Source organism: Rhodamnia argentea, chromosome 9, assembly GCF_020921035.1.
Source record: "Rhodamnia argentea isolate NSW1041297 chromosome 9, ASM2092103v1, whole genome shotgun sequence".
Lineage (NCBI taxonomy): Eukaryota > Viridiplantae > Streptophyta > Magnoliopsida > Myrtales > Myrtaceae > Rhodamnia > Rhodamnia argentea.
In genome coordinates, this window is record NC_063158.1 from 13,285,250 (window position 1) to 13,310,137 (window position 24,888).

General features: G+C 38.3%; 2 protein-coding genes across 3 annotated transcripts; one reads left to right on the plus strand and one right to left on the minus strand.

Annotated features, from left to right (window-relative positions):
- Positions 1-341: 341 nt before the first annotated feature.
- LOC115757285 lies at positions 342-3,218 on the minus strand. Of its 2 annotated transcripts, none has more exons than XM_048284928.1 (7): positions 2,653-3,218; positions 1,935-2,491; positions 1,767-1,828; positions 1,549-1,602; positions 1,160-1,246; positions 882-1,058; positions 342-785 (listed from the first exon to the last, which is right to left on the minus strand). In XM_048284928.1, the coding sequence occupies exons 1-7, from the start codon at positions 3,159-3,161 to the stop codon at positions 741-743; spliced, it is 1,491 nt and encodes a 496-aa protein (XP_048140885.1). In that variant the 5' UTR covers positions 3,162-3,218; the 3' UTR covers positions 342-740. The 2 variants fall into 2 exon arrangements, with proteins under 2 accessions (XP_048140885.1, XP_030553322.2); XM_030697462.2 differs by having other exon boundaries at positions 1,160-1,249.
- Positions 3,219-15,623: 12,405 nt separating this feature from the next.
- LOC115757294 (putative hydrolase C777.06c) lies at positions 15,624-24,059 on the plus strand. The gene is made up of 10 exons (XM_030697475.2): positions 15,624-15,934; positions 17,540-17,675; positions 19,348-19,475; positions 20,370-20,517; positions 20,605-20,710; positions 21,597-21,655; positions 22,910-22,945; positions 23,050-23,159; positions 23,403-23,471; positions 23,639-24,059. Exons 1-9 carry the CDS (start codon positions 15,726-15,728, stop codon positions 23,458-23,460), a joined length of 990 nt encoding a protein of 329 aa, XP_030553335.2. The 5' UTR covers positions 15,624-15,725; the 3' UTR covers positions 23,461-23,471; positions 23,639-24,059.
- Positions 24,060-24,888: the final 829 nt, after the last annotated feature.

A 24,888-nucleotide genomic window follows, 5' to 3' on the forward strand; every position in this document is an offset into this window, starting at 1 on the left:
ACTCGTTATCCTAACAACTCGAGCTACTGGCTTGAGAGTCTGATCGGCTTATGAAGATGTTTAAACGGGGTTCTACAAGCGATGTGGGACAAAATTAACAATAATCGTCATAAAGGCGTCGCTCTCTTCTTTTACTTCTCAACTTATTTCCCTCTTATTTATGGAGCCAACGATTCAAAGATCTAGGCATAATCAATCCCAATTGAGAAATTCATGATCTCAGAGAAAACTTTACCATGAGAAAATTGTCTTTCTGTTAGACTTTATATAGAAGTTAGAATTTGCATATGAGCAAAAGAGAAAAAAAAAAGGAAAAAGAAAAGAAAAGAATACACCATGTACTATCAATTTATGATATTGACTCTCAATCCTCACTATAAAGTCATCTTGCTAAAAGAACTCACTGTCTGGAGAATGTCCATATTACATCAAGCCAAAGCGGAAACTCACATCATATTCGCAAAATCAACAGTCAGTTTTCATCTCCTTTTCTAGCTATTGACAAAGCAGAAGGCAGACTGGAATATGTCAAGATGCACCAAACGCAAACAGAGAACTATAGTTACAACAGTTATCCGAGCGATGTTCAGGTGTGATTCAAGCGCACGGAGAGTCCGGTATGGGAATAGCCATGGTGATCGTTAAGATGCTGCTTCGAACTCGATCTCCTAGCCGAAACTTCAAGATCCATCTGCTTTCCGAGGCAACGAAGAATGTTCAGATCCCACCCATTTTTGCCCTTAGCTAAAGACGGCGTTCTGAGAGATGAACACACCCCAAGCTTCCTGAAAATCATAGCAGCAATCGCACAGCGTCACTTACTGACGCCTGCATCGAACAAGCTTGCAGTTAAGTCGAGAAGAACGAATCTTGGGTTTTACCTGGAGGATTGAGAAGGCCTTCTGGGCGACGTACTTTTGCCGAACTGTCGCTCCTTTCTGCTGGAGCTTGTCCGGGTGGAGACACAGCGTTGCTCTCTGGTAAGCCTTCTTCACTTGAGAGCTCTCTATGAGACTCGTCAAGGGCACCGAGCTCCAACCGCTGTTCGGCCAGAGGATCTGAATCCGGCCACGCTCCACGAACGCCAATGTGAGCAAAGACTAAAGGCTAAAACACAAAAATGCAAGATGGGATCGGGGAAAGAGTGAGAGCTAAGTACCTGATGCAGTGTCGAGAGGACTAGCTGGATATTTGTTTCTTTGCCGGCCGACCACTCCCGTAAGTTCTGATCCAACAGCTCCATTTCCTTCTATACAACGAGAGCAGTTAGAATCTATTATCTATCAAACCACGAGCAAATGCTCGAAGTTTTGCCTTTACTTGTACAAAAGCTAGTGACAACATCGTCGAAAGACATTATGCCAGGGATTCTCAAATCCATCAAATGCAGAGTCAGTGTTTTCGATCGAATGTTCTTCCTCAGGCCAAGGGACTAATGGCCGCACAGAACAGTTATTTTCTTTCGAAGGCATTGTTGCCTTCTCATGAATTTGAAGTTTCTTGCACAGTACAGTTTGATGCAATAGACATAGATAAGGAATAGCTTACGTCGTTCTCTGATTGCGCGCTGCCATCTTCTCTCTTCTGCTCATCTTGTTCTTCCTGTCAAATACGGAAACCAAAGGCCTCATAAGAATTCGGACCGACATGGTTTACTTGCAGTCGATTTCACTTCCTATTTCTAATCATGTGAGGGGACAAAATGTCACCTACATAAGTGCATATCTTGTGCATCAGTACAGATTGATTTGCTTAAGATTGTTTACCTCTAAACATTGCATCTTGCTATGTCTGCTTGTGTCAAGAAATTCGCTAGCTTTTGATCTCTCTTCGGAATGGCAGACATTAAAGAGATCGATCGTCAGCCTCGCATCGCCAAAAATAATTAGACAAATTGGCCCGAGTGCAGCTCGAGCTAAAATCAGTAACATTACCTTCAGTTTCCGGAGAGTTTTGGTTCTGGAGCTCTGTCACGCTCCATCGGTCTTTCCCGTTGCCCGGTGCTCGAAACTTCTCCTTGGCCCACGCGATCGCCTCGTCGATCCCCAATGCTTCGCCTGAGCCATCTCGGCGATTCGAAGCACCGATCTCAATGACAAAAGAACCCGATATCTCATCTTCGTCTTGGTCCTCTATCTCTCGTTCCCGGACCACGTGAACCCCATCTCGGATGCTGAGGTTGTTGCCTTCAGGATCTTGACAGAGCGAAGAGATCACGGACGAGGGAGAGTTGATCTCCATGTCATCATCCTCGACCGGTATTTTCATTTGGTGGCGCGAGCTCGGTTCTTCGGTAACAGATTCCGGCGACGGAAGCGTCCGCGCAAAGCCATTGTACGAGCATCTTGAGTTCGATTTGTGTTCTTGTTCGGTAAGTCGCTCTTCGGGCCATGAAGGTTGGCTGTAGGGAAATGCTGGAATTCCTTGCTTCTTTAGATGATCACCAGGAGCAGTTGCGATCGAATTCCATCGACACGGCACGTTGATCGGCCTGTCAATATCGATCAACACGAAATTAAGTTTGGGTCTCACATTATCTTCGTTATAACTTTCGCAGTACGTTGATTTTCTTGATGATCAGAGAAACAGAGATCTCTCTTTAGTCGCAACTGTTTAACCTTGAAACAGAGCCAGTAAAAGTTCAGTAACTACCTGAGCTTTGAAGCGAAAGATGACAGTCCCACGTCGTCTCCGATCATAGGCCGGAGAGGGCTCAGCTCCTCCGAGCTCAAAGCTGACGACGAATTCGACTTCGACTTCGACCCCGACATTACCTTCGACCCCGGCCTCGACCTCTCTCTCGACCTCCGGTCCCCATCCGACCCGAACACGTCGCCGTAGAACAGCTCCGCTGCAGCCGCCGGGATCCTGAAAGCCGGCAGGCTACGGCCAGACTTCTTCGCAGGAGAGGCGAACTCCGGCGGCCGGAACACTTCGTCATAGAAGCTGGAGGCAGGATCGGAGGGCGCGAAGTCGCCAGAGAACTTGCGGAGGAGGACAGTACGTGGCGGGCCGCCGAAGACGTCGGAGAAGTCGTCGGGGTCGAGGTTCTCGGAGAGCGGCGTCCTCCTCGCGAAGTCCGACGGCGGGGGAGTCCTGGCCGTGGGCCGCGGCGGAGAACGGACGTGCATTCCCATGCGCATCCGCCAAGACTCGTCCATTGCTGCTCACACAGGGAAGAGGAGCAAAGTGTTGTTTCGTATAGATATCGAGTGGAGGAAAAGGGACTTTTTTGCATGTATGAAAAAGAACTTTGTCCAACTTTTGGGACCGAAAAAGGAAAAAAAGAAAAAAGTTTGGGTCATGTTTTATGAACTATATTATATGAAATGGGATTTTACTTTCTTATTTGTTGGCTAATAATCATCATATAAAATTGCAGTGATATTAACCCAAAAAAAATCGAAATGGATTGTATGATCGTCTAATTTTGATATTGATATTTATAAAATTTGATTTATTAGCTAACCATTCGACAAAAGTTTTGTCACCATAACGGTTTTCAAGCGACTATGAGAATAATCGTATGTTACAAGTCATAAATTTTTAAAAGAGCCACCGAAAGACTGTTATATAATCAATTCTCTTTGGTAAATAAAATTTCGATATGATTGAGAGAATTATTCTTTGTATATTGAGATGTTTGCTTGATAAGTTGGCTATTGATGTGCTTGATTGAGGGTGGGTGTTTGAGTGGGGCTCTATTCATGTGCTTGATGTTCTTTTAGTGCTTTATTTTCTTCTTCTTTTTTGTTAGCAAAAGGCAAGCTTATCCTCTAGTTGTACCCTTCAAACCAAACTTTACAAAACAAGAATTTAGAATGCTAATGGATAAGAGGGTAAGATGGAGCGATCGGCGTCGGCGACCACCTTTGAATGCTACCATCAGGGTCCCATGCCCACTACGCAAAGATCGGATCGAGTCATAGGTACCATCTATCAAACCGCCGACCCCGAAGGTCCAAGATTGGTGGGTTCATCGCCCTCGCACGCCACCAAGATGCCAGCAATCAGAGCTCCTCCACACAAGAGGTGTGTCACGGTTAGGCAACGCAGCACGGGCCGCTTAGAGATTCATTCACGAGACAAATTGAATCCCGCGATGTTGCAAAATACGTGTGACCGGCCCTTTACACACCGCTAGATTAACCTACCCTGGCTGTAATTAGCCTTTGGGTATTTGCTAGTGATTAGTAATTACCAATCCTCGTTCAGAATCATGTAAAGCAAGCAAGTTTTAGTACGCTTTTGACTGTGGAATGATGTGGGCAAATGAATGATGGGATGGGAATCGTGTGATGATATTATTATGACTTTTTTGTATCACGCTTGTTGCTAACCTGGAAAGGCGTCCTATCGGTTGGATGGTGGGGCCCAAAGCCTCCCTCCTCGATGAAGTATAATGATCATAACACATCACTAAGTGGAATTTTTATCTTTCTTGATCTCCTTTATTCTTTCTCCCCTTTTATTGCTTCGTGCTTTTAATTTATTCTGCATTTTTTCTTTTGAAGACAAGAACCAAATTCTCATCTTCCGAATTGGATCAGGCCTATCCGTGATCTAGCCCCGAGGAAGAAAATCGAATTTAACGCTCCGATTGTGTCGCGAAAAATAACACGTTTTTGAGAAATATTTTTCAGAAAGTCATTTTTCAGGAAAATAAAAATATTTCTTGATATTTGGCTACAACTTGAAGATGAATAGGAAAATATTTTTTACCGTTTGGTATGAAAATTTTGATTTGACTTTTTCTAGAGAAAACTATCAAATAAATCGAATTTTTAATTTTTTTTCTTTTTCTTTTCTTTCTTCCTCTACGGATCAAGGGTCACGGTGATAGCCAAAGATCGGCCGCCACCGAGGGACTAGGTCGCCCAAGTTCGGTGAGGCTCGAGCTCCCCGGCCACGGGCAAGCTCCGCCTCGCCCGATCTAGCGAGGTCAAGCCTCACCCAAGGTTCGGCAAGGCTCGTCCCTCGCCTCGAAAGAATGAAATGAAAAAAAAGATAAAAAAAACTTATTAAAAAATACGTAATTATTTTAAAATAATTAGAAAAAAGAATGTGAAGGAGTGTGGGAGGAAAGATGACGGAAAATGATTTTTTTTATTTAAAAAAAAAAAAATCATTCTCGCTACTTTTGAGGGAGTTTTTTTTTTTTTCATTGATGGAAAATGTTTTGATTAATTAGTTTATTTTCTGTTAACTAAAAGCTGGAAAAATCCGGAAAAACTTTTTCCTAAAAGTTATTTTTTGTAAAGTTTCGTTTGTTTCCCGAAAAATGTGACATTTTTGGAAAATGATCTTTGAGAAGTCATTTTTCAAGAAAATAAAAATAATTTTCGATATTTGGTTGAGACCTAAAAAAGATTAGAAAATATTTTCCGTCATTTCATAAGGATAATCTAATTTGATTTTTAAATTATTGTTTGACCAAAAATTTGTTGTTGTTGACACCAACCATTCTATATAGTAGTACGATTGCCACTAACATGAATATTTTTTGTAAATTTTTTAAAAATAAATCGATTTTTTTAATTATTTTTTATTTTATTTTTCATTCTTTTTTTTTTCTTCTTCCTCCACCATAACCGATCGAGAAAGAAGGAAAAATGAAAAAGAAAGAATAGGAAAGAAAAAAGAAAAAGAAAAGGTACGTGAATGAGTAAAGGGAGGAACGATAAGAGAAAATAACTTCCTCTTTTTAAAAATGGAAATCATTTTCTTCACTTTTGATGATGTTTTTTCCATTAATAGAAAATGTATTCTTTGACTAGTCTATTTTCTGTCAATCAAAAGTCGAAAAATCCAAATTTTTTTCATAAAATTTATTTTTCGAGAAATAAAGACCTCGTACTTTTCGACGGATATGGCTCATCAGCCACCTCGACTAACTACTTTTTGAGCTGTTTTTTTCCCTTTTTGAGATGCTTTTAGTCCTGTGTGGCTCCCAATCTCAACCGATGCGACATGGATTATCATATCCCGTACGTTACTTCTTTCGGCAAAGACAAGACATTAGAGGGGGAGGGAGCCGCATGTCGATGACATCAAATCAAGATGTACGTGTCTCTATTTTTGGAGAGATTACGTTACTCTGATTTTTGCAAATTTGGCTTGTCTACTACTAGCCAGTCACTTAGTTTGCTTGTTTTAAATTGTCTTTTGCACTTGCTATTATGAAGGGCAAAATAGGTGGTCCCACTCTTACTTTCGTTTCGAACAACATTTTAGAGAAATGACGGTCTTACTTATTCGCTTCGTATAGAACTCCGTCGGTTTTAAGCGGATAAAAAATCCACGCGACATATAAGATTGAGAAAAATAAAGGGAAAATCACTTGGTATCTCTATAACAAGTTTTTAAAACCTAAATGTCCGGAATGAAACTTTTAGGACTCGGGTGATTTATCTTGACAAGTTTTAAGGCTCCGGTTGTAATTGTTTTGAATATCAGTATGATAATTATTATTATTATAGAAATGAATGCCATGGATTGGTTGGAACAATCCAAGCTGGGGAGATGGACAAAAAAGTGGCAGAGGCAGGTGAGGGCAAGGATGGCTGATACCTCACGAGGGGACAGTGCATGCCCTGAGGGCCGACTCGACTAAGTTGAGGCCCCATTGTATACCTCTCTTTTACTTTACATAGACAAATTTCAAATAAAGACTTAAAATACTTTTATTTTTTTTAATAATAGCATGAAGTGAATCTTATTTCAACGAATGACTTGAATTGCCCTATTTATTTCAAAGAAATGCTTGATCAAGAGTATTTTCGTCATTTTTTTTTTCTTTTTTCTCCGTTTTTCTTCTTTCCTTTCCTTTCCTTTTTTTTTTTTTTTTTTTTTTCATCTTCCTTTCCTTGGCCATCGCCGGCATTCGGGGGATTCTTGCTTGAGCCTACATCAACGAGGGTTGCCCCTAGGCGTCCGGTGAGGGTAAACCCTCGCCAAATCTAGCGAGGGTGGCCTTCACCCGAGTTCGGCCATGATCGGGGGTGGGAACAAAGAAAAAGGGGCAAATAAAAAAAGTAAATGACGAGAATACTCTTGGTCAGGTGCTTCTTCGACACAAAGAGGGCATTTTTGTCTCTTATTTGAAAATAAAAGGTCTACTTCAAGCCTTTATTTGAAATTTCCCGCTTTACACACAAGGAGAGAGAGAGAGAGAGAGAGAGAGAGAGGGAGAGATTATTTTCCAATTAAGGTCTCATTTATTTCACGAAGAATGACTAATTTAAAATATATATTTTCTAAAATGATCGCTTGTGTCAATCACAAAAATAATTAGTCAATAAAAATTATTATTAGCATCGACAACAATTGATATTGAAACATCTGACGATAAACATATTTAATCGTTCATTTATTTTTATAATCAACACAAACGATCGCTTTCAAAGGGAAGATTTTTTAGATAATTATTTTACGTGAAATAAACCAAGTCTAAGAGTTTGTTTATTCCGAGGAAAAGCTCGAAGCTTTTTGGCTCTTGTCGGGTGGTCCGGATCACAAGCCGAGGACAAAGTATTGAAGAGAGAATCGGGGTTTTACAGCTTTAAACGGTGGAGGAAGAGACATCATCATGGGCATCGGTATTACATCAACTTGAGTCGTGAGTTGCAATCGTGGCTGGTAACATCCATTTTAATATTTTTTTTTATGATAAACCCCTAGTTATATTACCTTTTGTAATTATGTATGTAATTGTCATTATTACAAATTATCATATTTTGCGTATTTTTTTTAAATTATTTTTATAGAGAGAGAGATTCTTTTTTTGAAATTAGTGGTTGAGAATGTATTTCATGGAAGAGGACTTTTATGTCTCATTGTAAATGGAGTTGTGCATTTGGGATGCTAGCACCAAGAAAGATACATGGCCCAAGGAAGAGCAGTGTCCTCCTGCCGGAAGTACAACGCATACCGCCCATGCAACACAACAATCCCCACCAAATAAACTTTGCAAATTGTGGGACGAACTCATATTATCTGAATGATGTAACGAGTAGAGTCAATTGCAATAGTAAGATTATCGGGAGTAAAGTTGTCCAAAAAATCTTAAATATATTGCACTTTTGACAATTAAGTCTTAAATATTTTAATTTTGCCAATTGAGTCCTAAACCTTTTCAAATTTTGCTAAGTGAGTCTATCCAACCACTTTTGACCGGAAATCTCTGACTTAAATGCTAGTCATCCTCTATATCATCGCTGGCGCTAGTGTAGATAATTTTTCAACGATATTTTAAAACTTTTTAATTGTCTAATATTTTCATTTTTTTTTTTTTTTTACAACTGTGATCGGTGAGGTCGCCGGTTGTCCTCTTGTATGGACAAATTTCAATAATATTTTAATATTTTTTTAAATTTTAATTAATTAATTTATTTATTTATACAACTGTGGCTAATGAGGTTGCCCACCAACCATAACCGACCGTGCTGTAGTGGACAATTTTTAATAATTATTTCATTTGTTTGTTTTTTATTTTTACAATCGTGGCCGACACCCTCACCGACCATAGGCAAGAGCCGAAACATTGCATATTGGCCGGCAAGGGATGCGACATCCCCACTTGGTCTTGGTGAGGATCTGTAAGCCACTTGCTTGTGGCTAGCGAGGTTGGAAGCCATGACTATAAAAAAATTGAAAAAATATTTAATATTATTAAAAATTATTTACGTCGATATAGGCCATACCATGTAGGATGGTCAGAGTTTACGTAAGTGATTTTCAGCCAAAATTGATAAGATTGACTCAATCGAAAAAAAAAAAATGAAAAGGTACATAAGTCAATCGGAAAAATTGAAAGATTTAAGATTTAATGGACAAAAGTTCAATAAATTTAGTACTTTTTGGCCAATTTTCTCATATTGAGGCTAGACCGTTTAATTTAATGGGACCCACATGGAAACCCACCATTTTTAATGACAAAAATTCATTTTACTGCACTCATGTGAGAATTGCTCATATCAGTCATAAATTTATTACATGGATGCTAATTCAATTCTAAACTTTTCAATTTGATCAATTTAATCCTAAACCTTTGCACAAAATTAATCATTCCGATCAATTTTCGTTGAGTTATTGCAGATTGTTCTATGTGGCACACCGCCACAATAACAACTTCCAGTAAAAATTGACCGGAAGAACTATATTGAAATTCCGCACAAAGACTTAGAATTGAATTTACATTGCATGATAGGTTTAGAACCGATTGAAATCAATTTCCCCGTTTATGGCCAACCCTCTTAGACGGAGCTTAATCTGCTCATTTTGTATATCTTAACCTCAAGGCCAAGCTAACATTTGTACACATTTCCTTGAATGTACGCATCCGACACTACATTCTTAGCTCATTTTTGTGTAAATATCGATGCTCGATTGATCATGCGAAGACCTCCATAAATTTCTCGAGTCTTCTGTTTTCCAAAATCCCTCGCTCTTTAATGCGTCTATCTTTTGACCCAAAAAAAAAAAAAATGCATTATGTAATCACGAGCTTTTCTCAAAGGGTTGCCTCTAAAGTTGGACACGTAGGACTCTAGATAACGAGAGACCGATCATTCTTCTCGCGAGGAGTGTTTTTCTTGCATCATCCACTGTTTTTGCTTCCAATATTTGCTTGCCTCACATCAATGTTTGGTGAGTTTTAATTTGCAAATTAAGAATTACGAAAAATTTTAACATGTCCCACAATTCTTCTTGCTTAGTATTTACCTCAAAAGATTTTATTATTTTGTATAAATACTTTTGCTTTAGATCACATATATAATTTCCCTAGAACAGTACGTGCCAAATGACTGACGCAAATTTTTTTTTTTCATGGGGAATATATTCTGTGTTAAGATGGAGAGATGCATATAGATTTTGAGGCAGTTGAATGTGAATATGAAGCAAGATGATTATAGAGGGAAAATTACCAAAAAAGTTCTAAATCTTTTGTAATTGTGTCAATTGAGTATTAAACTTTTTTTCTTGTCAATTGAGTTCTAAACATTTTGTAAAGTGTGCCATTTTAGTCGATTTTGGCTGGTCGCCATTGCCATGACAATTTTTAAAATAAAAGGAAAGATAAAATAAAATAAAAAATAAAAACTATTAAGATGTTATTAAAAATTATCCAAATCAGTGATGGCCGGTCAAATGGACTAAATTGGCACAAATACGAAAAGGTTTAGGACTCAATTGACAAAAAAAAAGGTTTAGGACTAAATTAATATTATTATAATAGGTTTAGAATTTTTTATAATTTTTCCTGATTATAGATATTGGGTTATGATTCAACGGATATTGAAGTTTTGACTTTCATGTTCTAACCGTAAAATACGGTTGTAATTCTTTTCTCTGTTTTAATTACCCAAGTTTCAATCTATAGTTCGTTTTTGTTTTGTTTTCCTATTGATTAATTAGATTTTTTGCATTTTTTTATCTAATCAAGCACTAATGTATTGGCAAAATGCAAGGTGGTCCTTGCTGATTCACGCGGGATTCCATGTGCATTTCGCTACGGCTTCGATGGGTTCCCTTAACCAAACAACTAAACCTCTTATTTGGATAGACCTTGTCGGTTGCCATTTTCTCTACCCTTTCTTAGCCCGAAAAAGCAGGGGTCATGGACAAAAGGCTCATGACTATTGTCTATACATTTAAAATGTGCTTTTAATAAGTGAGTTCCAACTTTTGCTTTTCTTCTTTTCGATTTTGTTTTCATTTTCTTTTGGTTAACTGAGATCTGCATTCATGTGTTTTGATCGACCACTAATTTATTACTAAAAAGAGGTTGATAAGTTAAATTCGTTAACAAAAAGAACGTGACCGACAATAGCGCATAAAATTTTATTTTCCTTTTTTTGCACTGAAAAAATAGTTGAGTGAATTTTTTATACGTCTTCTATGATTGTTCTAAGATGATATTCTGACAAGCTTTACAACTACCATTTTGTGAAAAGTCATATATTATCCCAGTTTTTCCCAACAAAAGAACATTAGACTCGACAAGTTTCAATGTTGCAAGTTAGCCATTAGTAGAAGTCCTAGCTTTTGTGTAACTCTTCCAAAAGTTTATTTATCGTCTTCTCTCAATATTCGAAATTGTAGTTGACTGACATATGAAATTTCCCAATGTCAGATTACGACGACATTAATAATTTTCTGACTTGTCTGATTCCTATATTTTACATTTTGTACAATATGAACTAAGAATTACATCTTTATTTCGTTTAAAAGAGGAATATCCATTTGAAATAGGATACAACTTAAGCTAGACATTACGTAATTCAACTTAATTCATACAAATGAAAAGAAATTCACCCTCGCGCAGCACACGAGTATGTTACTAGTTGTATCTAGAACATGTACCGTTACCGATTTTAAATGCACGACATACAAGATCTTAATCATCGGAGATAAATGGATAATGTGTTTAAGTCCACCGTTAGTATAAAAGTATCATTACACATTCATCGTTGGATGGAGGACATGCATGATGTATCTATAGGATTAGTATTGCAACCAAACACGTCCGCTTGTCAACCGTGTAACGGTGATATATACAAGTTACCTTTTACATCGGTGATGGACTTAATGAAGACCAATTGACTGATGACTCCTGAGTTGCCCCTGGAAATTTGAGCTTACCATGAACTCCTGCAATAAATTGATTTCGGCAGAAAGACTACCATAATGTTACTCCTCATAAAAAGAAAGAGATTGAATGATGACTTAAGAGTTTTCTTAGTCCTGGCAAAACATTTCTTGCTGTAAAGAAAGAGATTGAATGATGAACTTAAAGAGTTTTGCTTTAATAAAAAGGTTAATACCACGAAAAATCTCAAATTAATACACTTGTAACAAATCTATCCCAAACTATTTTTTTGACCACAAAAAAATCCTAAATTGATACACTTGTGACAAATTTATTCCAAAATGATACAACAATGACAAATTTACTTTTCGTTTGTTGTCGTTAAATCTAACCATCAAATTGCTGAGTTGGATGATACGTGACAGTTTATGAGTGTACCAATTTGAGGATTTTTACCCTATATTTGTCATATATGTATTAATTTAAAATTTTTTGAGGTGTTAACCCAATTTAACGGAGGGTAAATTTGTCACAAGTATATCAGTTTAGGGTTTTTTGTGGTAAAAAAAATAATTTGAGGTAGATTTGTTACATGCATACTAGTTTGAGATTTTTCGTGATCTAAAAAATAGTTTAGAGTAAATTTGTTACAAGTACACCGGTTTGGGATTTTTCATAGTATTAACCCTCACTAAAATAGCTTTTGTTGGCAAGAAACAAAGAAAATAAGTTAAAATTGTGTCGGAAAAGGAGAGGGAAAAATACCAAAAAAGTCTCAAAACTATTGCATCAATACTAATTCAGTCATGAACCTTTTAATTATATCAATTTAGTCATAAAATTTTTTGTATCGGTACCAATTGAGTCCATCCACCCAATTTTTATCGAAAATCATTGACAAACTAGTTGTTGAAAAATTGTGACTAGTCGGACTATGGTAGTTTGTTAGAGGCCCAAGTTTTGGTTGTTTTTGTTAGATGTTAGTCTCAAGATGTTTTTTGACGTGTTAGTCTCAAGATGTTAGTTAGTCAATTTTGGTTGAGTTTGATTGAAAACTTGTGAGGTTTAGGCTCGGTTTGAGGCCTTTGGTGAGATTCCGGCCATTTTGGCCAGAATCTAGGGCCTCCCATCATCTGCTCCGGTGGACCAGTTGACTGGTCAACGTTGGTTGACTTGCCACGTGGCACACACGTAGGCTCCACATAGGATAATAGGGAATAAAAGAAAAGAATAAAAAATTGTTAAAAATCAGAAACTTAAAAACAAAATCCGTTCTTACCGTGTTTTGACTGAGTGTGAGGAGGGGCAATCGACCTGCCATGTGTCGTGCTCCAGAATAAAGTGGAATAAAAACTCAATAAAAGACATTAGAAATTTAATAAAAATAAGAAAACATAAAACAAAAAAATATTCAAAACTACGTCGTTTTAAGCCAACAGAGACCCTTTTAGTCCAAGTCGAGCGCCCATGGTGTGGGTCGATTCATCCAACCCGATCCAAATTATTTTCCTAGAATTAAATAAATCAAAAAATAAAATATAAAAATAATAAACAATAAAAATAAAATAAATAAATAATAAAACTAAAAAAAATTGAAAAAAATTCTTAAAAAATCAGAAAAATCCAGAAAAATCCCTAAAATAGGAAAAGCCTAGATTAGGTTAATTTGACCTATTTTCCATAAATTAGAGCCTAGATTCCCCAGATTTCATAAGTTTTGTCCTTTTTAGGAAAATCAAAAACATCTTTGAAATTAAATTTGAATCACACCTCTCTAAGCCCTTAGGTACTAGGTTTTCATGATGCGATTTTTCTCAATGATTCCTTATTGGTTTAGATTTCATTTTTAGATTAGAATTTTTTAGACTAAAAAGATTTTTGAAAAAATGAAAAAAAAAAAAATTTGTGTGGACACTTTGTACTAGCTTACCTCATAGGTTTAAAATGAATTGAAAACCTGCATGGACATCTTTAGAAAAAAACTTAACCTTGGTACCGAAAGAATATAGGTGGAAATACTGACTTGACCAAATCCCTAAACCCTTAATCTCTAGTTGCGTAAAATTAAATGGTTTCTCCAAACAGCTAGATAAGATTTTCGATCTACCTTCTTCATAAATCGGTGGTGACTCCTTTGCATGTACACATTGACATGTCACCGATCACACAAAGATGGGATCCTAGTTTCTCCCGTCGAGGTGTGGGCTTGGAAGAGTCCAAGCCTATTTAGGATTGTTCTAGATCCTCATTCGGCAATCACCTGTAAAATCGATTTTTGATCGGGTCGTGACAGTCCGACATCTTTCTGTAAAATATTCTTAATGTATACTTGACTCATAGATTAAAGTAGTTCTCAATTTGTAACATTGCAAAATAGTAATACTCCATCAAAATCTCTCCTTTTCTTTTTCTAGGGACATTTTTATCACCTCAGCCAAAAACGGATCGCCCACAATGCTCTGCTACGAGAAACATCGGGAGTGGCAGTTCCGTTGTTTGAGAGCCAAGCCGGGGGCAAACCGACGGAATTAGATCCTCTTGCCTCGTCTACGCAGGAATTGCAACGCAATGGACGTCGCCATCGCACTGCCCAGCAAGAGCAAATTACTTTGCAAAAGCCGACCAGCAAAGTCCTAAATTCATGCTGTAAAACGATCATCTTACCGTAAAATGTTCTTGAATGTGTGCTCCTTTTCTTTTTCTAGCGACATTTTACCGTCTCAACAAAAACGGTTCATCCACGACACTCTGCCACGAGAAATATCTGAGAGCAGAAATTCCGTAGTTAGCTGGTCAAGCGGAGGGCAAATGGATAGAATGAGATGCTCTCGCCTCGTCTTTGTAGGAATTGCGATGGATGTCGCCGTCGCATAAATACCCTGCAAAAGCTGACTAGCAAGTTACAATTGCATACCGCAAAAGGGCCATCTTATTGTAAAATGTTCTTAATGTATGCTATGATTACTCGTAGATTAAAGTAGTCCTTAACTTGTAACATTGTAAAATAGTCATAGTTCATCGAAAGCTCTCCTTTCCTTTTTGTGGCGACATTTCTCGGCTACGAGAAATGTGGGGAAGTGGCAATTTCGTAGTTTTAAGATTCAAGCGTAGGGAAAACGGAGAGAATATGATGCTCTCGCCTCATGCTCGCCAGAATTGCAATGGACAGCACCGTCGCATTGCTCAACGAGAGCAAAAATACTGTGCAAAAGCTGACCAGCAAGTCATAATTACACACTGTAAAATGGCCATCTTACTATAAAATGGTCTTAATGTTCGCCATAATTACTTATAGATTAAAAGTAATCCTTAAACTTGTACCGTTGTAAAATTGTCGCAGTTCATCGAAGGCTCTCCTTTTCCTTATTCTGGGGACGTTTTATCTTGTCAGCATAAATGATTCGTCCACGACACTATGCTACGAGAAATATCGAGAATGGTAATTCCGTAAATATTATCGATTTGCCTTTCATAACCCCTAATGATGTTTTGAACATACGATCAAAGTCCCCGCGAAAATTTGATCAGAATTAACCCCCAATGCAAGAATCGATATATAATTTCAAAATACAATTTCGAGTGCTTTCTATATTTTGTCCTCCTTTAACAGATGGTAAATATAATTATATAACCGATCTATCTTTTATAACTGGTCGCGTGCAATTGCGCCATTGGATACGTGAGAACAATTGAGCTGGAATCGATGCTAGGAGTACATCGCCACCACTTTATTGTGATGTATACTTTTCAATTTGAATTGTGTTTATGTCAACAATTTCCGGCGGCAAAAGGGAAAATTTCGAACCCGGGTCGTGCAAGCAAGAAGAACAGAAAAAAGAGAAAAAAGAAAGGGTTCATGAATCACGGGGTAATGCCAATATTTTCCGGCGGCATAATCAAAATTTCCAAACTTTTGTCGTACTTTTGCCAAACATATGAGCAAGGAAAAATTGCAAAACCCCCTCCAAATCCGCCACGTGTCCGACCGTGGAAACCGCCAAAACCGTTTTAACATATGCCCGCTTTCGCGCGTGATCGATCACGAGTGACTCCCGAATCTCCCGCAAGATCGCCGATCTCTTCACGCCATCGCCTCTCCTCTCTCTCTCTCTCTCTCTCTCGCTTCCTTGGATTGATGGAGGTCGAAGATGTGGGGATCGGCTCGAGCCGCGCCGCGAATGGGCCGATGGCGGGCGATGGCAGCGGATCCGCTCTGATCTTTCTGGGGACCGGGTGTTCGAGCGCCGTCCCCTATGCAACGTGCCTGATCCAGCCGTCGGATCCGCCGTGCGGCGTCTGTTCTCAGTCGCTTGTGCTCCCGCCGGATGCTAACCCTAATTACCGGTCCGATTTCGTTCGCCTTCTGGCTTCTGTTGATTCGATTGCTACTTTCCCTGGGTTTATTCTCGCTCGCGCGCTTTTGCGGTTTGACGCATTGTTTTTTTGGACCAAGATCGGTGAATGTGGTTGATTGTGGTGTTTCATTCGGTCTTTGATTGGAATAGATTTTTGATTTTTTTTTTTTTTTTGGGGGTCATTTTTTGTCCTGTGCGTTGGTTTTTGAATGTGTTAGAGCAGTGTTGTGCGGATGTCCTGTTTGCAAGTATGGATGTGTTGTGCTGATGGTGCTTCTGCTCCAGCCGGACGCTAACCCTAATTACTGGTTCGATTTCGTTTGCCTTCTGGCTTCTGTTGATTTGATTGCTTCTTTCCCTTGGTTTATTCTCTTGCGCGCTTTTGGGGTTTGACGCATTGTTTTTTCGGACCAAGATCGGTGAATGTGGTTGATTGTGGTGTTTCATTCGGTCTTTGATTGGAATAGATTTTTGAATTTTTTGTTGGGGGTCATTGTTTTCCTGTGCGTTGGTTTTTGAATGTGTTAGAGCGGTGTTGTGCAGATGTCCTGTTGCAAGAATGGATGTGTTGCGCTGATGGTGCGCATTGGGTATTTTGAGAAAACATCAATATGTCCATTTAGATGAGTTTAAGCAGGTTAAAACTGGCAGTGCCTTTATCTGTTAAGAGAGAGGCGTAGTAAAGTAGTAGTTGAGTGCAACTTGGAAACTTTGATTCTTCCCTTGACCATATGTCTCATTTGGTGTTTGGTGACTTTGTTGGAGGCTCATTATCTTCTACTGGTTAGTTGGACCCTCATTTGGACTGGAACGTCGCCTATTTTTGTATTCATGGTACTCACGTGGCTATATCACAGTTTATCTTGTTTTGCTGTTATTCACCTTATTAAAGTGGTCCTTTTTAAACAGATTGTGGTTGAATGGCTTATGCAATTTAGATAGTCTGCAGTAGCTCATAGCTAAAGTCTAATTGTGTTCTGAACCAATAGATTAGTATTCATCAGGGCAAATGACATTTTTCAGAATGATATTGACCAAAAAGGCCGACAGATTCTTGTGCATAAAGCTCATAATGCTTCCAATAGGAACACACCTTTTTGAAGTGTTGAAAGATAAGTTGAACGGTTTGCCTTTGACCATTTTAAATTGTTAATGAAAAGAACTTGCTTTAAGAAGTACTACTATCGCGCCGTCACCTGCAATTCTGCAGCCAACTTAATATTTCTAGTACAGGGTAAGTTATGTCCTATAGTTGTCCTTTACTGGTTTGAATTCCTTTTTGCACAGTATGATCTCATTTCCAGTACTTTTAAGTTGGTAAAAACTAAAGAGTTGTTTGGCTGGCTTCGTTATCTAAAGTAGATAAACTAACTCTGTGAGATGCATTAATCTTCATTGCACCAGTTTCTCAGGAAAACTGGGAAAAGCCCTGCTGATTAGTTTAAGACAATTGCTTGTCGCCTGTCCACTTGTTAGGTTGCTTATTATTTACTCTGGCCTCCAAGGCAGATCATGGTGAAATTTTGATGTTGTGTTTTAATGATATCTCATACCTTGAAAATGAAGATTTAATAGTTTATCCTGTCAATTGCAGGTGCAATACATCCCTTCTTATTGATTACTGCCCGAACAATACTAAGCATAGCTATATATTGATTGATGTTGGGAAGACATTCAGGGAGCAAGTACTTCGGTGGTTTACATTGTATAAGATTCCCCATGTTGATTCAGTGAGTTATCCCCATGCATTTCTTGTGCATATATGAGTGATTTTTATTTGCTAATTATTGGCTCTTTTGAATTCCAGTTGTTGGCATGTGACTGATCTTGGTGGATTTCTTCGCATCAAGTTTCCAGTTTGTTAATTGTGCTTGTTGCTTCTACATGTGGACTGCTGAATGATCATTTTTTGCACAAGATCATTCATGAATACTATATGACGTGGAAATATTAGTGTCAGTAGTTTTATGTCCACATACGTCACTCGATGAGAAGGGTTATCTTCTAGGCTGTCATATGTATGCAAATCTCTCTACAGATTGAACAAACGATGCCACTATTATATCGATAATTCTGCAATTCACAGATGAAGATGATTCTAACCCTGGCTGTCAACTTGATGCGGGGAGGTATAAGTGCAGTTCGATCAACAGATGGAAAATGTTCTCATTGGACTTGCTGATTGGTTCATCCACGTAACTCAGTGTCTAAAGGAGATATTTTCAATGGCCTCATCCGAAATTGGGCTCAAGAAATTATCAAAGCAATGTGATAAAATATTTTTCACCCATACATACCAGGGGTAACATGAGTAATATATTTAGAGACCTAACTTTGCTGCCGTAGACTGAAGAATTTTAAGCTCCCCCACTCACCACCCACCCACCCACACATCTTCATTCCTCCAGCTTGTTGCATTAGACATATTGTTGTTTCCTCTCATGTGGATCATAAGCTAGGACACAGTAAGAACTTTCCATTTTGTTATAAAACTCAGGGCCAGCTAGTTTCATGCTGGTATGGGTCGTGTTTGTCAAATAAGTAAATGATTTGAAGTTTTAATTTCTTTTTCCCTGACATTGGAGACTTATCAAGGTTATAGCTTTTTTTCTATTCTGAAGGATGTATTCCTGAGGGGACAAGTGGATACAATGGCTCCTTTAGTCTTAAATCTTCTTGGACTATCAATTGTAGTAACTCTAGGATTTGACTATACGATGAAAACTGTGCTTGCACAAACTGAGAATTTTTTTTTTTTTCCAATTTGGAAGCTTTGAAGTTCTAGAAAAGTGAACAATGTTGGCCTAACTAGTGAGTTGCATCAAATGTAAAAAAATTTGACTAGCAGCAGTACCAAATTCCATTATGGGGAAAATATAGCCGTGTGTTTGAAACAGATTTATTGCTATTTTTGTGTTCTTTCTGAGAGATTCCAGAGCTTTCACTGCTATTGTAACAGATTTAAAATTTCATATGGCAGCACATATCTTACGGTGTTCCTTCAGTGGACTTTGTTTTTAATTCATGTTAGATCATTTCTGCTATCAGCGTTCTCTAACATTCCGGCTATAGCTAGGAGAGAATTTGGATATTCCTGACAATGTTACTATTAGGCCACACCCAATGGAAAATATCATTATTATTATCATGGAGCATTAGTCAGCTGTGGCTGGTTCTATCTTTAAAAAACTATTCATACAGAGAATACTCATATCACATGGTAGTAGGCTGTGATGATTACTGCAGCATATTCGATATTACCTACTCCATAATATCCCATTCGGACACTCTTTTAGGATTTTCAATTTCTTGGTTATCTGTTTATCACCGTCATGTCAAATGCTTTGTAATAGAAGCAATGTCTAAGTGCTAGAGCCTAAAACTAGTAGTTGTACAATGCAGATAATCTTGACTCATGAACACGCTGATGCAGTTCTTGGTCTGGATGATATTCGTGCCATACAGCCTTTTAGTCCCACGAATGACATTGATCCAACTCCTTTATACTTGAGTCAGCATGCAATGGACAGGTACACTTCTAGACTCGCGAGAGTTAGTACTTGTGACTATTTTATACTCTCACTGGGCCTTGTTTCTAAAAGCATTATGCTTCTACCATAGCGGATTGATTGCTTTTACCACAAGTTGTATGAACTAAGGAAGTATATATTTTACTAAGCACCCTTAAAAAAAAAAAAAAAGTGAGCACAATTTTCTCAACTTTGCTGCAATCATTTCTGCCTTATATATTCTTTTTATTGTGCCTGAATTTATTTCAGTAGAAGCTCCCTTGTTTTGTGTTTCTTATGCTTGGCTTTGTGAGGTCAAATAAAAGTCTGGCAATTATTGTGGCACCAACAGGACTAGTATTTCTGTAAAGTGCCCTGTTTTTTGAATCACTGTCAGTGACCTTACATGCTTTTCATTGAGCAGAGCATCAGTCAAATGTAAGAATTTCTTTTGCATGAGTCTTGAGATCATCATCTATTTCATTTTTTGTTTTCTTGTCTTGGAAGTCTCTTTCTGTTCCCAAGCATCCTTTCAATTTGATCACTGTGTGCATGACCCCAATGTTGTACTCCTGCGTGAGGTCTTTGTTGCTGAGCCACAAGACCTCAGGTTTTTCATGTTCATGCTGCCCAGTATCTTCATGCTTCTGGTACTACAGATGATGAGTGGCCTAAAAGAACTGAGCTCTCATGGCTTGTTTTCTCTTAATGTTCATTCTAGCAACGAAAGTTGATTTATCTGATTTGTTGGTTAACTTAGTCATGGTGGATCGTTTGGGTACTACAAAAGGCTAGTTTTGTCTCACTTTTCTGTTACTGGAGATTTTTGTACTTGTTTACATTGGACACGTCATGTTGAGGTTTTTAATATGAGAAGTGCTACTTAAATGATCCTGCTTATGTTCTTTGAGACAGCATTGCAGAGAAATTCCCATACTTGGTTCGGAAGAAACTTAAGGAAGGTCAGGAGGTGAGACGAGTGGCACAGCTTGACTGGACAATTATTGAGGAAAATTGTGAGAAATCATTTGTTGCTTCAGGCCTCCAATTTTTTCCTCTACCGGTGATTTGCCAACATCTCTCATATAGCTCTTTTATTTACAGTCTTTCTCAGTAATAGTTTTTTTCATTTTCAGTCTTGTGGATGTAGGTTATGCATGGAGAAGATTATGTATGCCTTGGATTTCTTTTTGGAGAAAAATGTAAGGTCGCTTACATATCTGATGTATCTCGCTTCCCCCCAAGCACAGAACAAGGTGAGTGTAAGAACATGAATCTGCAATTCAAATCTTGTTCCAAGGCACAAGTAACTATATCATATGGGGTAGTTACTGATGTTGGGAGGTTTCGTAAGCAGCAAAAAACATTTTGACTTGGGTTTTCAAGTGAAGTGCATAGTTGAAACTTGAGCTTTCCCAAAAGCGGTTTGAATGGTTTTCTATCAAACAATGGTTTCCTTTGTAGAAATGATGGATAATTGACTTAAGTGATAGTTCACTTTTATACTCAAGTTTCTTTAGAATAATGGTATTGTTGATGAAAGTACATTATTCTGTTCCTTCCAAGATGAGTTAACCCATCAAACAGAGGTTGCTTAACAGCTGATTACTTGAAGCTATGTAATTTGCTTAATACATGTTCACGGCAAAATTAAAAGGGGAAAGGATGCAAAATCAGGGGAAGGGATGCAAAATCAATATTTCCTTCAAATATGGACATGGTCTCATATGATGGTTCTGCTCCTGCTTAGTTGTATTACATGCGTGAAGACAATATGTTACTTGAGATGTGGTCTTGTGCAGCAGACTGGTTGTTCGTGAAAATTTTATTACTACTACCCCATTTATAAAATCAAAGATGGAAGACAAAGGAAACCAGTCAATCAGTCTTAATGCCACCAATAGACGACGCTCCTTTATTTCTGAAGATCCTACTGTAACTGAATGGAAGGATGACAACAGATATGAAAGTATATGGAGAAAGAAAGAAAAACGCATGGACATTAGAAACGCACTGCGAGCACGAAGTTACACATGCTGATAGACAGCTAGAGATGTTGATAAGTTTATTCCTGTCTACACCACACGAAGACACAGCATGAGATTTCTTGCATAAAAGATTAAGCAACTTGTCGTTTTGCAGTTATTTTAAAAAATGGGGATTGGCAGCTGGATCTTCTTATCTTGGACACTCTCTACAAGGTCTTGAATCTTTTGGTTACTCCTGATGGCATCTTTTGCATTGAAGGCTACCAATAAAACCTTGCTTTCATGTAGATTTTTGATTATTTTCTGTGGCAATTACAATTTATAGGCTTATGAATTTTAGTCTTTCAATGTCTTACTTCATTTTGATGTGCCTTTATAGTTCATACTTTCAAGTTGCACTTTATGGTGTAGAGCATGCTCGATTTGGCTGGTTTAGTTGCTTGACTTATCTTGTGATTGTCTGCTTCTTACTATGTAAGAACCATGAGAATAGGGATCCAAGGACGTGGTACTGAATAAGATATGTCCAAACATATATTATTTTGTATGGTAAGTGGTCATTTGAAATATGTGCTCACAAAGTCTATCACTCTCTGGTTTCGTTTCATGGAGCTTGTTCCAACATCAGTAACTATTCCAGACTCCTTGTGGTTGATGTGCAAGCGAATAAAATACCAGCCGTAAATAAGTTGGGTTCCAAAATAGATAAATCTTTTGTTGTTTGAGGGGAATAGAAAAAGAAGATTGTTGTAGATAACTTGAGTGCGGCTGTCTTTCTGTTTGGAAAATGAGAGAAATATGGGGGAATTTGTTTCCTTTCCATTATCACGCCCTTATGCATCAGGCATATCGAAAAAGATCAACAATCCATGTGCTACAATACTTGATCTGGAAGAGTAGTGTTTGTGGGTAAAGTTCTGCATTGTAATAGTCATTCTTGCAAATGTTAGCAGGTTTTGAAGTCCAAGTGCCTATAATCATCATACTTCCCAGCTGATTCCCTTACCTATTAGGCTATCAGGGTCGATTTTATTTTAGCGTCATATCATAGCAAGTACGACTATTAGTTGGGTTCCTTACTTGTTAGAAGTCATTACAACAGATGCTATTGTTGAACTGTATCTTTTCTGATGGCAGATTTCCTTGTTTGGCTGTTTTCATATTAAATCATGGAACACAATCTTTAGAATGGGGTCCCCTTAAAGCAATATGATTTGGTGCTGACCCCTATTTATGGAGATTATTTAGGTTGGTGGCCGTTTGAGTAATTTTTAATGTATAAATTTATAGATTTGTATTTTGACTTACGGCCTACGCACAAGTTTGGGGACTCTTTCTTCATTTTACTATTACATGTATCTGTTCATACCCTTTTTTTCTGTGTGAGCAGTATTGGTTTGTTATTGCACATTACATTTTTAATTTCATGACAGCATCATCCTGTACTCAAAATCTCTTCTTTTGCAGGCAGGATCTCATAATGTTCACTTATGCTTGCCTCAGGTTTAACACTGTACTTACGTTATTAATTACTGTAACTGATTTGAGCCTGAAGGAACAATCTCCTGAGGATGCATCTGAGTAACATGAGATTTATTTTTTTACAGACTCTTGAAGCCATCAAGAGGATACGTCCAAAGCAAGCTCTACTAATTGGAATGACTCATGAGTTCGACCACCATAAGGACAATGAATCTCTTATCGAGTGGTCAAGAAGGTAGCCTACTCATCAAGAGTTTGTCAGTGGCTTTTTACATCTGATTGACAGAAACCGTGTTTTGTCCATTAAACGTTGCTGTTTGTATGCCTTAAAAAACTGTGTTTCCAAGGCGAGGATATAGTTTGCATGCTTTTCCGTAGTGGTATCTGTAGTTCTGCCACCCTCCTCTCCCTTTCCTCTAATTATGAGTTCAGTGATCAAGAACAAGGCTGATCTTCACTTCAAAATTGTTTGAATCAGAGAAGGAATTGATGTGCAACTGGCACGTGATGGCTTGAGGGTTCCCATAGATCTGTGATGATTGGCAAGGTTAGATTGAATACAATTATTGATTTATATCTTTAGTTTTGGATCATAACATTTTGATTTGCTTTAGTCTTGGCTCAGAACATCTCTCTCTCTCTCTCTCTCTCTCTCTCTCTGCACACTCACCCATGTAGATAACTGATGTATTGCAAGATATGTTCTCTATGCAGATCGGATATTGAATAGTCAGATTATAAGTATAGACGGTTCACAATCCATGTTGGATCAACGGGATGGTGACCATGCTCATGCAGTTACGGAATTTATTGTCCGTGCCCAGTTTCAAACTAATTTGTGGAAGGTGCTTCACATAGCCAAGAGCACTTTGCTGACTCGACCATCACTATATCATTACCATGTTAATGCTCTGAGACCAAGGAGTTTGACGCCTTTGCATAGTACGATTTTCACCTGTTCTATGACATTGATTGAATCCCTCAAAGGAGAAGTAGAAGAGGAAACAGTAAAGGGGGAAACTTTATAAGCATAAGATAGTTTTTTTACATTCGGTGTTTGCTCGAAGCAAGGTCCTTTCAATCAGCCTTGCAGAGGCCTTTTGGCTCTAAATGTAATTTGACCATTAACAATTCACTGAGAAAGGGGCAAAAACACTTGCTATAAATTAAATATCCGTGCTTTGCCGCTAGACTTGATCAATGGGCAGGCAGTGCCGGTTTTAAGTCAAGCAAGCCAACCTCTTCCAATGGAAGGGCCTTCTCTTCCCAAGGCGAGGTGCCGAGATGGGGCTTCGAATTTATTACAACGCTTGGCCCGACAATTGCCGAACGGTTCGTACCCAAAATGTTCCACCAAGGAAATAAAAAGCCTGCCCATGTGAGCCTATTTCTCTATCCAAATTTGACATGCGCTCTCTCCCCAAAGTTTAAAATGAGACCAGCGTTTACATGATTTACACTCATGCTCGTATCTCGCAGCTCGCAGCAGCACCCGTTCTCGTACACAAGACCAATTCCCAAAAGAACTAGACCAGAAAAGGCTTAACCTGTCGCCTTGCTAAAACGATCTCGATTCGCCACATCTGGACACTTCTGTTGTCCTAATTGCTGATCAAAAGAGACATTTATAGTGAAAACAAAATTCTCTTAGCACAAAAGAGGGTACTATACTACAAATTACATCTGTTCTGCTGCCGGTTGGTCCTAGTAATTATAGCTCCAGGCTCGTGTTTATTAGTACACTTGAACTGAAGTGTGTGCGGAATCTTCTGCCTTGTTTCTCTTCTTCGCACGCAGGAACCATCCGATAAACAACGCCAAATGGGACACCAAATAGGAAGACCTAGAAGCGGATCTTCCTCCGATCATTAACCCAAGTTGGACCGACGTCGACCCGTGAATATACGCGTCGCTATCTGGCCCGTAACCAACGTCAGGCGGGAAATAAAATTTTCAGAGTTCAA